Genomic DNA, 14,325 nt, shown 5'->3' on the forward strand with positions numbered 1-14,325 from the left:
CTGAATTGGATAGAGTAATCCAGCAAGGACATCTTTCTCCTAGATATTTCAATAACAAAACCAACACCAAAGGAAAAGATCTCATAAAGGGATCCCAAAAAGTTCCTAAAAAGAACTTTTAATGATTAATATCCTCAATCGGAATATTAGAGGGATGAAATCCCAAGCAGCAACAGAAAGAGTTATCTCACTCATGCAAAGATATAAAATTTCTTTCTTGGCTTTTCAAGAACCATTTGTTGGTGAATCAAATATTAGTAACTAAATCAGGACCTTTGGGATGGCTAACTACTTCTCTAATAGTAATAACAAAATTTGGTTGTTCTGGAGTCATGATATCAACTGTGATATTCTGGACAATAGGGATCAAATAGTCAACTGTAGACTATCCCATATTACCATTGATACACCAGTGTACATCTCCATCGTTTATGCTAAATGCACTAGCGTCGAAAGAGAAGAACTATGGAATGATATGAGATATTTTGCTACTGGAGGGACCTACCCTTGGGCTGTTTGTGGAGATTTTAATTCTATCACTATGAAGGAAGAAAAAAAGGGAGGAAAACCTTTTAACCTAAGGAAGAACCTTCCTTTTATTTCTTGCATAGATGATTGTATGCTAATGGATGTAGGTTTCAATGGTAACAATTTTACCCAGTGCAATAATAACAAAAAAAAGAAGAAGAAGATTTTGAATAGATTGGACAGACTATTAGTTAATAGTGAATGGGAGGATATTTTTCCTACATCTACAGTCCAACATTTAGCAAGAGTGAGCTCAGATCATTGCCCTTTACCGATACAATGTAATAAAAATGATGAAGAGCACCATAAATATTTTAGGTTCCTGGACTTCTGGATTGAACAAATTGGTTTCAACGATATTGTCAAAGAAGCATGGAGTACACACTTTGAAGGCAATGCTTTATGGAAAGTGCAACAGAAGCTAAAAACTGTCAGCAAATCATTGAGCCAATTGTCTAAGAATGTTCTTAGAGATATATTTGATATTGCTAAAGTACTGGAAAAGAAGATTGAAGAAGAATATAATAAACTTCAATAGGATGACAATGAGAACACTAGAATGCATTTGAACAAGCTGAAGGCTGAATATATACTACATATGAAGAAGGTTAACTCATATTGGAAACAAAAAGCACACCTCAAGTGGAATCTGGATGGAGACACCAACTCTAGATACTTCCATAAGCTCATCAACGGAAGAAGAAAGAGACTTTTCCTCCACAGAATTAAGGGAGAAGACAATCAATGGATAGAAGGAGAAGAAGACATTTCAGAAGCTGCCATAGAATACTATCAGAAGATGTTTTCTCAAGAAGCTCAAAGGATTGACCTTCAGTTTATTGATCTTATTCCTAAAATGATAACTGAAGAGGACAATAATAGTGTGATAAATACGCCATCAAAAGAAGAAGTCAAACAAGCTATTTTTGATATTGATCCACGAAGCACAGGAGGTCCCGATGGTTTCAATGGTAGGTTTTTCCAACAAACTCGGGACATCATAGAGGAAGATATTTACAATATGGTATTGGAAGTGATGAATGGAAGGGAACTTAGCAAATTTATCACTCATACATGCCTTGTTTTGATTCCTAAAGTAGAAAATCCTCAATCATTCTCTGAACTCAGACCCATCAGCCTTAGCAATGTAACCCAAAAGATTATCACCTAATTGATGAATAACAGATTGTCTAGGCTATTGCCTAAGATTATTTCTCCTAATCAAAGTGGATTCATCAAGAGTAGAGCAATTGGAGAGAATGTTTTTCTAGGACAAGAGATTATTAGTGGTATTAATCAAAAAAATACAGGGAATAATGTAGTCATCAAACTAGATATGAACAAGGCTTATGATAGAATATCATGAACGTTTCTTTGTGGGGTTTTGAGGAAAATGGGATTCGCAGAACAATGAATACACACTCTGTGGAACCTTATATCCAATTTATGGTACTCTATCCTTATTAATGGTAAAAGGAAAGGTTTCTTCAAATCAGCCAGGGGTTTGAAGCAAGGAGACTCTTTATCCCTTTCTCTATATATTATAGTAGCTGAGGCTCTTTCTAGAGCATTAAACAATCTACAAGAAAATCCTAATTTTCACCTCAGGTAACACAAAATCTCCTATGCAGATGATTTGATTATTTTCACCTCAGGTAACACAAAATCTCTTAGACTCATCAAGCACATGCTAGCAGAGTATGAGAAAGCTTCAGGCCAACAGGTGAATAACCAAAAGAGTTGCTATCTGGTAAACCATACTTGTCATCAAAATAGCATCAGAATTATTGAAAGGCATCTAAAGTTCAGAAGGGAATTTTTCCCTTTTGAATATTTAGGATGTCTAATATATACCAGTAGGAAAGAAGGTGCAATACTTCTCTGGAATGACATCGAAGATTTTTCATAGAATTACTAGCTGGCAGGGGAAACTTTTGTCTCCAGGAGGCAAAGCTATTCTTATCAAGCATGTACTGTCTGCCATTCCTATGCACTTGTTATCCATTTGTCAACCTCCTAAAAATGTGCTTAAGATGTTGAAGAGATTCTTCGCTAATTTCTTCTGGGGTCAAGCGGATGGAAGCAAGAAATATCATTGGGTCTCTTGGAGAAAGTTATGCTACCCTACTGAAGGAGGAGTGGGTTTTAGAAATTTGAGTGACACCACCAAGGCCTTCACAGCCAAAATCTGGTGGCTTGTCAGAACTAATAAATCTTTATGGACTTCATTCTTATTGACTAAGTATTGCAGTAGAATTCATCCTGTCCCTAGGAAAGGAAACTCAAAGCAGTCCCGCTCATGGAGAAGCTTAATGGAGATAAAAAAAGAAGTAGAACCACATATAACATGTAGGATCCAAGGAGGAAATTCTTCTTTCTACTAGGACAACTGGACAGGTTTGGGCCCTTTATCCAACTTTTGCAACTGCTCCATTTATAACAAGGATAAGGTATGTAACTTTATTGTTAATAATTCCTGGAATAGTCCTAAATTGTCTCAAGCTATTCCAGGCTACTTGGTTGAACACATTAGAGGTATCAAAATAGGTAACTCAAATGTACAAGACCAAGCAATATGGACTGGCTCATCTAATGGTCAGTTCAGTTGTTCCTCTGCCTGGAATAGCCTGAGACAAAGACAAGGAATTTCTTTTGTGAATAAGTTCTTATGGCATAACGCTATTCCTTTCAAAATCTCTTTTATCGGTTGGAAACTTTTGAGAGACAAACTACCGACAGATGATAATATCAAGAAAATGGGAATTCCTTTTCCATCAAAATGTGCCTGTTGTACAAAACCAATGAATGAAGATGGGCATCATATTTTCATTGATAGCAACATCAGCAAAGCAGTCTGGAAATACTTCAGAGACCAATTTGGGATAGGGACTATGATGGTGATATTAGGCAACATATGATGGTTTGGTGGTTCTCTGAATACCAGAACCCCATCCATAAACTCCTTCTTCAAGCAGCCCCTTTGGTCATCAGTTGGAATATCTGGAAAGCGAGAAATAAGAGTAAATATGATTAACAAAGGTTCTTTGTTCCTAAAATTGTACAGCAAATTTGCCATGATGTTACTCTGATTATCCATAAGCAGTTCAGGCAGGTTGACTTAGCAATTCCATGGGCGCAATTGACTCAGATGATAGTGGAAGCTAGACCACAGTTGAATATTATCAAAGTCTCATGGAAATTTTCTCTAGAAGGGACCATTAAATTAAACACTGATGGATGTTCTAGAGGTAATCCTGGTATTACTGGTGGAGGAGGGATCATTAAAAGGCACAATGAAGAAATAGTGGGTGCATTTGCAGCATCTTTTGGTACCCAGAGTAATAATGCAGCTGAATCTATGGCTTTAGATATGGGGTTGCAATGGTGCATAGATGAGGGACACAAAAATATTATTGTGGAATTGGATTCACTCTTAGTTATTAACTAGATGCGTGGAAAGTTTAATCCTCCTTGGAGTTTGCTTACTACTATTGAAGAAGCTAAGAGGAAGACTAACTTCTTTAATGAAATACAATTCATGCATTGCTTCAGGGAAGCAAACAAAGCGGAGGATGCATTAGCTAATGAAGGATCTGAGATAAATGGTGTTAAATGGTTTTACTCTACTCAAGAACTTCCAAGGCCAGAGGACACTTATACATGGACAAGGATCAACTCCCTAATTTAAGAATAAGATACTCCAAAAAGCTTTTTTGTTTATGATCCACATGATAACAATGTTTCTACTTTTTGTGCTTTGGTTAGTCACTGCAGTTGTGAATAAGGGACATGGTCCTTTCCAAACGATAGGATTTTGATTGTATATCTTTCTTCATGAGTCCAGGAATATGCCTTCATTTTCTTTTGTTTTAGTGGAGGTTAGGTTTTATGCCCCCTCCATAATGTGGTTACCTGAATTTTAATTTACAAGGTAGGGGTCCATGCCAAACCCCCTGTCACCTAAAGACGGATTTATAAAAAATAAAAAATAAAAAAAAAAAAATAAAAAGCTTGCAAGGATGTAACTTAAGGGTCAATGAAACTGAAATAAACTAGTGAAGACGTGAATATATATGCCAAATATGTCAATTAGGATCTTCATTCACCTCAGTGAAGAATGACGACCTTGTACATTATTCGACTAATAAAGTAGTAGTAGCCTACATTATACTGCAATAACATTGTATTTATACACAGTATGAACTACTTCATCTAAGCTAAATGACTACATGACTACGTCTTCTTTGCATCTAAGTTATTTTCTTTAATCATTCTTTTTCCAGTGATTGTCTAATGGCTGTTAGACGTTTAGAAGAGTACTAATGAGTCTGTAAAATTGTCACGACCCAAAATCTCACCTGTCGTGATGGCGCCTATCTCGATACTAGGCAAGCCTACAACCTCAATGAACCACAAATTCTTTTAAGTTTGAAAACATAATAAATACATTTAAGGGTGAAATCCATAATTTCTGAAACAAAATACCGTGTCTTTATAAAATACACTCCCAAAATCCGGTGTCACTGAGCAGTGGCAGACTCAGAATTTTATACAAGCGGGTTCAATAAAAGATGAAAGTGGCTATTCACATCAGTAGTGTCGGTTTGAACACTTTTTTTTGTTCTTAAATAATTTAAACAAACATACTTTTATGTTTTATCAAAATTTAAGAAAGAAACAACCAAATTCACTTTGTAGATAGGTTAATTTTTGAAGTAGGCGCAACTATAAGAATAAGGTAAGAATAAAGTGAAATAGAAACAAAAGTGAAATAGAAAACAGACAAAGGTAAGAATAATAGATACATAAGGGATAATCTGTCTTGTGCACACTGATGTTTGGCATATTTCGATATGTGTTGATGTTACTTTGCCCATGTTTTAACCACTTTTTGATGTTATTCAATCTTTAAAACACCCAACATGGTGTAATTATTGGTTTGATGACTAATTAAGTTATGTGTGACGATTTAAGTTGTTCGGAGTGCAAAATATGAAGAAAAGGTGGTTTAGCCAGAGGAAGAAGGGTTGGATGCGTCGCATCCAACCTAGGAAAACATCCTGCATGCAACCTTAGCAGTGAAGTTGGGCCATAGCGTCCGTCATCGCGTGCGAAACTGGGAAGTAGAAGTGAAGCTGGATGCGTCGCGTCCACCATCGCATGCAAGCAGAGAAATAGAGGACAAGGTGGATGCGTCGCATCCACCTTCGCAGAGGAAAAATTTAAATGGAGGACAAGGTGGATGCGTCGCATCCACCTTAGCATCAATCCCTGAAGCCGAATTGGACTAGGAATAGGAGAGCTTTGGCCCACGACTTTTGTACGCAATATATAAGCTAAAAACGTCTCTTTTAGGTTATCTAACATATTGGGAAGGGGGAAAAAGCCACGACAAAGCTGTGGAGGCCGGAATTCATCAAGTTTCATCTTTCTCCCACCAAACTTAGTAATTTTTATGTTTCTTTATATGATTTGTTGTTTGGCTACCATGTCTATGTGGAGCTAAACTTCACGTTCTAGGGTTGTGGTTCTTTCATGACTATTGTTATTCGGATATTGATTTTGACTTCTTGATTTATCATATTAGTTTATTTATTCAATCTTGCACTTAATTATTTAATTGCTTGATCACCAATTGAATATTATCTACGAATCTAGAATTGAACTCGAAAGTGGGAATTCTATATTGCATATAGGATTGAGTAGGGCAAGTTCTTGAACTCGGGCATCGGGGAATGGATTCGTGGTTAGGATAGACATATACCTAATTGCCTTGCTTGGTTGATTTACAGGAATTATAAATGCGTTCTTGTTGATTCTAACTCCATAGACATATGGGCGTTAGGTTAGCTTGAATAGGCGAGTAAGAACTCGACAGATTCTTATGAGCAATATTAACCCTGTCAACCAATAAGCTAGATAAATTAGTCGGTCAATTCAATTGAAGAATACAATAGGATTGTTAGATAGCCCATAACCCTAGATCGTTTTCATTACATTGATATCATTAAAATCTGCTCTTTCTCTGTTCAAAGTTTATTATTTATATTTTTCTTATTTAATTAGTTAGAATAAAATATTTTTAGATTTAATTCTTGTTTAGATAATTAAGATAGGCTAATTTAGTTAATAGCTAATCATAAGTCCTCGTGGGTTCGACATCCGACTTTTAGTCACTTTATTACTTGACGACCGCGTATACTTGCGTGAGTGTGTTTGGTCGCAACACACACATAACTCCGGCCCACTAGAAATTACAAAACAAAATGTACAGGAACGCCCACAAGTGAGATTCGAACACAACACCTTCCATATATTTTAAACCCTCTTTACCACCTCAACAGACAGTGCACTTGGTTAAAGCGGGTTCAAATTTATATTTTTATACGTATTTTCATTGTTTCAAATATTATTTACTAATATACACAGTGTAATTTCTCAGCGAAGTATGTTCAACTGCCCCCGCTTGACACCATGTGGGTCCGCCCCTGTCATTGAATACTTGAGCATCTAAATGATAACATAGTCTGGCTGATAAAACCCTATCTGGAAATATAGAACAGTAGAAATACTGAAAGGAAAGAGAGTCAAGGTCTGCGGACGCCAAGCAGCTACCTCAATAGTCTCCAACAGATAAATCTCCGAAATCTAGCAGTCGCCATATTCGGAAGTACCTGGATCTGCACACGAAGTGCAAAGTGTAGTATGAGTATTGTTAGGTGTTTATCCAGATTTTCTTACCATAATTGGTTTTCCTATCTCATGAAGGAAAGGACAACATATTTACCATAATTGAGTTTTTCTTTTCCTAGAGGGAAAATATAATTCTTTCATATTTGACTTGTCCCTTTTCTTGTAGGAAAAGGTTTGGAGTTCTATAAATTGAAGATCCGCCTTTCTCATTCAGCAACATCCACAATGTATCCATATGGGTTTTGAGAGTCGTATTTAGACGGAGAACTTTACGGGACAAGTGTTAGTATGTTACTTGTGTTTGCCTCTTCGTGAGGTTATTCTCTCGATATGTTGTATTCTCTTTTTATATAGTGGATTGCTCATCTCTGCCATGGGCGTAGGTCAATTGATCGAACCACGTTAAATATTTGTGTTTATATTTTTTGTTTGTTATCGTATTTATCGTTGTTAAGGTTTGCGTTACTAGTTTTCGTATGACGCTTGGTTTTTTTTATCCTAACAAGTGGTATCAGAGCAAGGTTCAACATAGGTTCATCTTGGAGGGTTCAGTTCTAGCCGCAACATATTTGATGATAATCATGATTTTTGTCTGAGAAATTTGACTGGTGTGCTACGCACGTTGAGACAAACTTTGGGTGGAGATTTGGAGATGCGAGCTCTTGAAGATTATGTGATGAAGGTGGATCAAGTTTATTTTGTCAGAAAATTCAGGCCAAGGGGAAAAATTGTTAGGTGATTGCCATAATTTTCTTGCCATATTTGATTTTTCTATCTCTTGAAGGAAAGGGCAACATGTTTACCATAATTGAATTTTTCTTCTTGTAAAAGAAAATTATAAATCTCTCATATTTGGCTAGTCCCTTTTCTTTTAGGAAAAGGTTTGGAGTTCTATAAATTGATGATCATTCCTTCTCATTCAGTAGCATCCATAATGTATCCATATGGGGTTTGAGAGTCATGTTTAGAGGGAGAACTTTACAGGACAAGTGTTAGTGTGTCACTTGTGTTTGCCTCTTCGTGAGGTTGTTCTCTCGATATGTTGTACTCTCTTTTTATATAGTGGATTGCTCATCTCTGCCGTGGATGTAGGTCAATTGAACAAATCACGTTAAATGTTTGTGCCTCGTTTGATAGATTTCTCTTTTGTTGTATGATTTATCATCGTTCAAGTGTTGCTTTACTAGCTTCCGCATGCCACATGGTTATTTTGGTCCTAACAAGTGGTATCAGAGCGAGGTTCAAGACATGTTCATCTTGGAGGGTTTAGTTCTAGTCGCAACCTATTTAATGATAATCATGACTTTTATTTGAGAAATTTGACCGGTGTGCTACGCACGTTGAGACAAACTTTGTGGTGGAGATTTGGAGATGTGACATGTTGAAGGCTATGTGAAGAAGGTGGATCAAGTTTATTTTGTTAGAAAATTCAGGCCAAGGGGGAGAATTTTTAGGTGTTTGTCCAGATTTTCTTACCATAATTAGTTTTCCTATCTCATGAATGAAAGGACGATATATTTATCATAATTGAGTTTTTCTTTTCCTAGAGGAAAGATATAATTCTTTCATATTTGGCTAGTCTCTTTTCTTGTAGGAAAAGGTTTGGAGTTCTATAAATTGAATATCCATCATTCTCATTCAGCAACATCCACAATATAGCCATATGGGTTTTGAGAGTCGTGTTTAGAGGGAGAACTTTACGGGATAAGTGTTAGTGTGTCACTTATGTTTGCCTCTTCGTGAGGTTGTTCTCTCGATATATTGTACTCTCTTTTTATATAGTGGATTGATCATCTCTGCCGTAGACGTAGGTCAATTGACGGAACCACGTTAAATGTTTATGTCTCTTTTGGTATATTTTTCGTTTGTTATTAGATTTATTGTTGCTAGGGTTTGCGTTACTAGTTTCTGCATGATATCTGGGCTTTTTATCCTAACAAGTGGTATCAGAGCGATGTTCAAGACATGTTCATCTTTGCGAGTTAAGTTTTAGTCGCAATCTTTTTTACAATAATCAAGATTTGTGTCTGAGAAATTTGACCAGAGTGCTATGCATGTTGAGACAAATATTGCAGCGGAGATTTGGAGATGCGACCTATTGAAGGTTATGTGATGAAGGTGGATCAAGTTTATTTTATCAGAAAATTCAGGCCACGGGGGAGAATTGTTAGGTGTTTGTCAAAATTTTCTTACCATAATTGATTTTCCTATCTCATGAAGGAAATGACAACATATTTACCATAATTGAATTTTTCTTTTCCTAGAAGGAAAATATAATTCTTCCATATTTGGTTAGTCCCTTTTCTTGTAAAAAAATGTTTGGACTTCTATAAATTGAGGATTCTTCCTTCTCATTCAACAGTATCCACAATGTAGCCATATGGGATTTGAGAGTCGTGTTTAGGGGGAGAAATTTACGGGACAAGTGTTAATGTGTCACTCATGTTTGCCTCTTCGTGAGGTTGTTCTCTCAATATTTTTATACTCTCTTTTACGGGACGTAGGTCAGTTGACTGAACCACGGTAAATGTTTATGTCTCTTTTAGTACATTTCTCTTTTGTTGTCTTATTTATCATCGTTGAAGGTTTCCTTTGCTAACTTCCACATGATACCTGATTTTTTCAATCCTAACAAGTACAACTGACCCTATGTACTCAATAAGTAACAAGACTAACCTTTGGACTGAAAGTAGTGACGAGATCAACAGGTACACTCCGATATAGAAATAACAGTACAGAAAATTAGGCATGTTTTCAAATTCAACATTTAAACTTAATACAAGATAGATCAATTCTGCATGATATGAGCAATATGACATCTCTATATCTACGTGCCAAAATACATGTTGTATGTGATGTACCACAATGAAAACCTCGTGTACTCACACTCTTAGAATACTCAATCACTCAGTGTTGTATATGGCCAATCTAGCCCAGGGAAGATCCATTCCCTAATATATATCACTGGCAGTCAGTCACTTAGTATTGTTGTCACGACCATAAATCCCACCACAGGCGTCGTGATGGCACCTAGTCTCTAAGACTAGGTAAGCCGATTTTCAATTATATTTTGAAGCTATTTTTTTTATAAAAAACAAAACTAACATCGAAAATAATTACAATATACAACCTCCCAAGACTGGTAGTACTGAGTCACGAACTCTAACTGAATACATAGAATGATCACGAGGATCGAATATACAATATTGTTTGATTACAAGTTAACAGTACAATAAAAATGAAAGACTCCAAGGGACTGCGACGACCAAGCAGCTCTACCTTGAATCCTTACGATCCCGCTTTAACTCTGCTCAAGTCCGTTATCTTCAATACCTGGCTCTGCACAAAAATATGTAGAAGTATAGTATGAGTACGCCACGATCGGTATCCAGTAAGTATCAAGACTAACCACAATGGAGTAGAGACGAGGTACAGTCAAGACACCCACTAGAATAATAACCAGTGTAATATAATATACAAGATAATAGGAAATAAATAACAATAGGGCAACATGAAACAACCAGTGATATGCACAGCAGACAACAAGAATATCATTAATATCGCTCAACAATTAATAAACACAAGTACACCCAATTAAATCAAGTCCTTCAAATAAATGTCTTTCCCATATAATTCTTCCAAATAATTCTCTTTCAAATATAATTTTCTCAAATAATTATTTTTCAAATATAATTCTTTCAATAAATCTTTTCAAATATAATTTCCTCAAATAAATATCTTTCAAATACAATTCTTTCATATAATACTTTCTAAGTAAAATTCTTCCAAATAAATATTTTAAATATAATTCTTTCAATTAAAAAGTCACCATGTGACACCTTATTTCATAATCATAAAAATACGGGTCTCAGGCCATTTTTATATTTTTTTCATAAACACGGGTCTCAGCCCATTTTTCATGTTTTCACGGCACCTCGTGCCCATAATTAAATCATCATATTTCTCCGGCACCTCGTGCCCTCGTTTCATATCACAACTGCACGGACAACTCACGTGCCAAATATCATTATCATTTCATCACAATACCTCGTGCCCACATTTCATATCTCAATTGCACGGACAATTCACGTGTCAAATATCCTCATTATTTACTCACGGCACCTCGTGCCCATATTTCTTTTTATAATCCGCATGGCCATAGCCACAGGCTCTCAATTTCAACATAAATAAGATTATTGTCAATTTACCAACAACAAGACAAATTGCACAAGGTATAAAAATAAACACAAAAAAATCACAACATCACATGAAAATCATCAACACCATAACCCCACATCATCATATATCGTCCCTGACAATAGCCACCCTTATCGCTCCTATTGCCACCCTTATCACTCCTATAGCCACCCTTATCGCTCCGCCCAGACAATATCAATAGCCACTCTTATCGCTCATATTGCCACCCTTATCGTTCCTATAGCCACCCTTATCGCTCCGCCCAGACAATATTCCAACAAACACAACAACAGTGAAATGCCACCCTTATACCCACATAATATCAACGGTGAAATGCCACCCTTATCTCCCAAAAACAATAACTCACACAACACAACAATTTACATGAAAAATTAACACGGCAACATAAAAAAAATTAATTCATATCACAATTTGCCCAATGGCCACAATTAAATTCCAAAGATATAACAAAATCAATTAATTTCACAACAAATATCCCAAGGCTCCACACAATATATATATATAACACCCAAAAAATTTCAATAGTGATAGAAAATTACTCAGCATAAAGGAAAGATTCATTAATGCAAATTTAGATAATTATATTAACACTTATTCTTAAGCTCGCTTAAATTAATTATTTGCATAAGAAAATTCATATTGGAATTAATTTCCAAGAAATATTAAACCAACAATACTCACAAAATTTCATAAATATTTCAAGTAACAATCACATCAAATTATCATATAAAAATAAATTCAACAATAAGAATTTAGGCATGGCAAATATATGATTTAATAATTTTCCACAATTTTTCAATTTACTACACAATAATGCCTAAGACTTTAATTCAATGAATTTTGCACGTATAAGCTCGAGTACGTACTCATCACCTCGCGTACACGGCTTTTCACATTTCACAAATGGTACATAAGACTCAATGCCTAAGAGGTAATTCCCCCACTCGAGGTTAAGCAAGACACTTACCTTTTTGGAGTTAGGCCGATATTCCAAAATAGCCTTGTTGCTTAAATTGACCCCCGGACAGCTCAAATCTATCCAAATTAATTGTATAACTTTATTAAAATTCATCGGAAATAATTCCGGATAATAATACGTTGGCTTAAAATTTTATTCCAACTCCTCAACAAAAGTCAACGCAGGATCCGCCTCTCGGAACCCGACATAATTTTCAAAAAATTCGAATACCCATTCCGATACGAGTTCAACCATACCAATTTTATCGAATTCCAATAATAAATCGACCTCCAAATCTTAAATTTTCGGTTTTGAAAGATTTTACAAAAATCTTGATTTTTCCTCCATTAAATCCGAATTAAATGATGGATTCAAAGACATAATCATGGAAATTAATCAAAACTAGATAAGAATCACTTACCCCAAACACCTACGCAAGAATCTCTCCAAAAATCGCCTTCTACCGAGCTCCAAATTTGATTTTGAGTTATGAACTCAAACCCCCGTTTTTGGGACTTTTAATTCTGCCCAGATAGGCCTTCTTCGCGTTCGCGACAATTGCTTCGCATTCGCGAAGGCCAAAACCCAACTGCCTCAAATCCTTCATCGCGTTCGCGACCTTCTTGTCGTGTTCGCGAAGGCCAACTGTATCTGCCCCATCATTTCCTCTTCGCGTTCGCAACTTCCTCGTCACGTTCGCGATGGCCAGCTGCCCAGCTCCTTCGCGTTCGCGTTCGCGAAGGCCAAACGACCCCAGGCCCCTATCTTCTTTTCTTCTTCGCATTCGCGTTGCTTGGGCCGCGTTCGCGAAGGCTTGCCTTGCTCCTTCTTCGCGTTCGCGTTCACAGCTTCGCGTTCGTGAAGGACAAATCATCAGCCCCTCAAATTCCTCTTCGCGAACGCGGGACTCCCTTCGCGTTCGCGAAGAAGGAAACCAGACTTCAGCAACAGTAGTCCAAACAGCTCCAATTTGGTCCGAAAACCACCCCGAAACACACCCGAGCCCCTCGGGACCCCGTCCAATCATACCAACCAGTCCCATAACATATTACGGACTCGCTCGAGGTTTCAAATCATATCAAATAACGCCGAAAATACAAATCGCACCACAAATCTAACTTATGAACTTCAAAAACTTCCAACTTCTAAAACTCGTGCCGAAACCTATCAAACTAACCCGGAATGACGTCAAATTTTGCAGGCAAGACCCAAATAACATAACGGAGTTGTTTCAACTCTCGGAATTACATTCTGACCCCGATATCAAAAATTCAACCCCCCGGTCAAACTTCCCAAAAATTTGACTTTCGTCATTTTAAGCATAAATTGGCTACAGGCTTCAGATTCACAGTCCGGACACGCTCCTAAGTGCAAAATAACCCAACGGAGCTAACGAAATCGACAGAACTCTATTTCGGAGTGGTCTTCACACAGTTCCGACTACGGTAAAAATCCTAAGACTTAAGCTTCCATCTCAGGGACTAAGTGTCCCAAATCTCTCCGAATCATCCGTAAATCAAACTCGACCACACACGTGGGTCATAATACCTATTGCAAGGCTGCTCAAGACCTTAAGTCACTGAACGGGGCATAAATTCTTAAAATGACAAGTCGGGTCGTTACATTTTCCACCTCTTAAACAAACGTTCGTCCTCGAACGTGCTAAAAATTATTCTGAGGTTACCAAATTGATGATTTTACTTTCACACATATACTCACGGTTGATCCCACATTACTGCATTTAAGATAAGTGTGACAACGTTATCTCATTTGAGATTATTTATTTTATCCAAACTTAAAAACTTTAAGGCCATTTTCTTATGCTCCAATATTTTTAAAAGGCCTGATTTCTCACAACAACGCACAGTATTAGTCCCAACTGGCTATATCAACTCGTGCCTATGCACATATCAATTTTCTCAATAGTG

At 36.7% G+C, this 14,325-nt stretch overlaps 1 protein-coding gene across 1 annotated transcript; it reads left to right on the top strand.

The window, feature by feature from the left end:
* The first annotated feature begins 280 nt into the window (after positions 1 to 280).
* Positions 281 to 1,066, top strand: LOC142167353 (uncharacterized). The gene has a single exon (XM_075227518.1). The coding sequence runs from the start codon at positions 281 to 283 to the stop codon at positions 1,064 to 1,066; it is 786 nt and encodes a 261-aa protein (XP_075083619.1).
* Positions 1,067 to 14,325: the final 13,259 nt, after the last annotated feature.

Source organism: Nicotiana tabacum, chromosome 12 (genome assembly GCF_000715075.1).
Source record: "Nicotiana tabacum cultivar K326 chromosome 12, ASM71507v2, whole genome shotgun sequence".
Lineage (NCBI taxonomy): Eukaryota > Viridiplantae > Streptophyta > Magnoliopsida > Solanales > Solanaceae > Nicotiana > Nicotiana tabacum.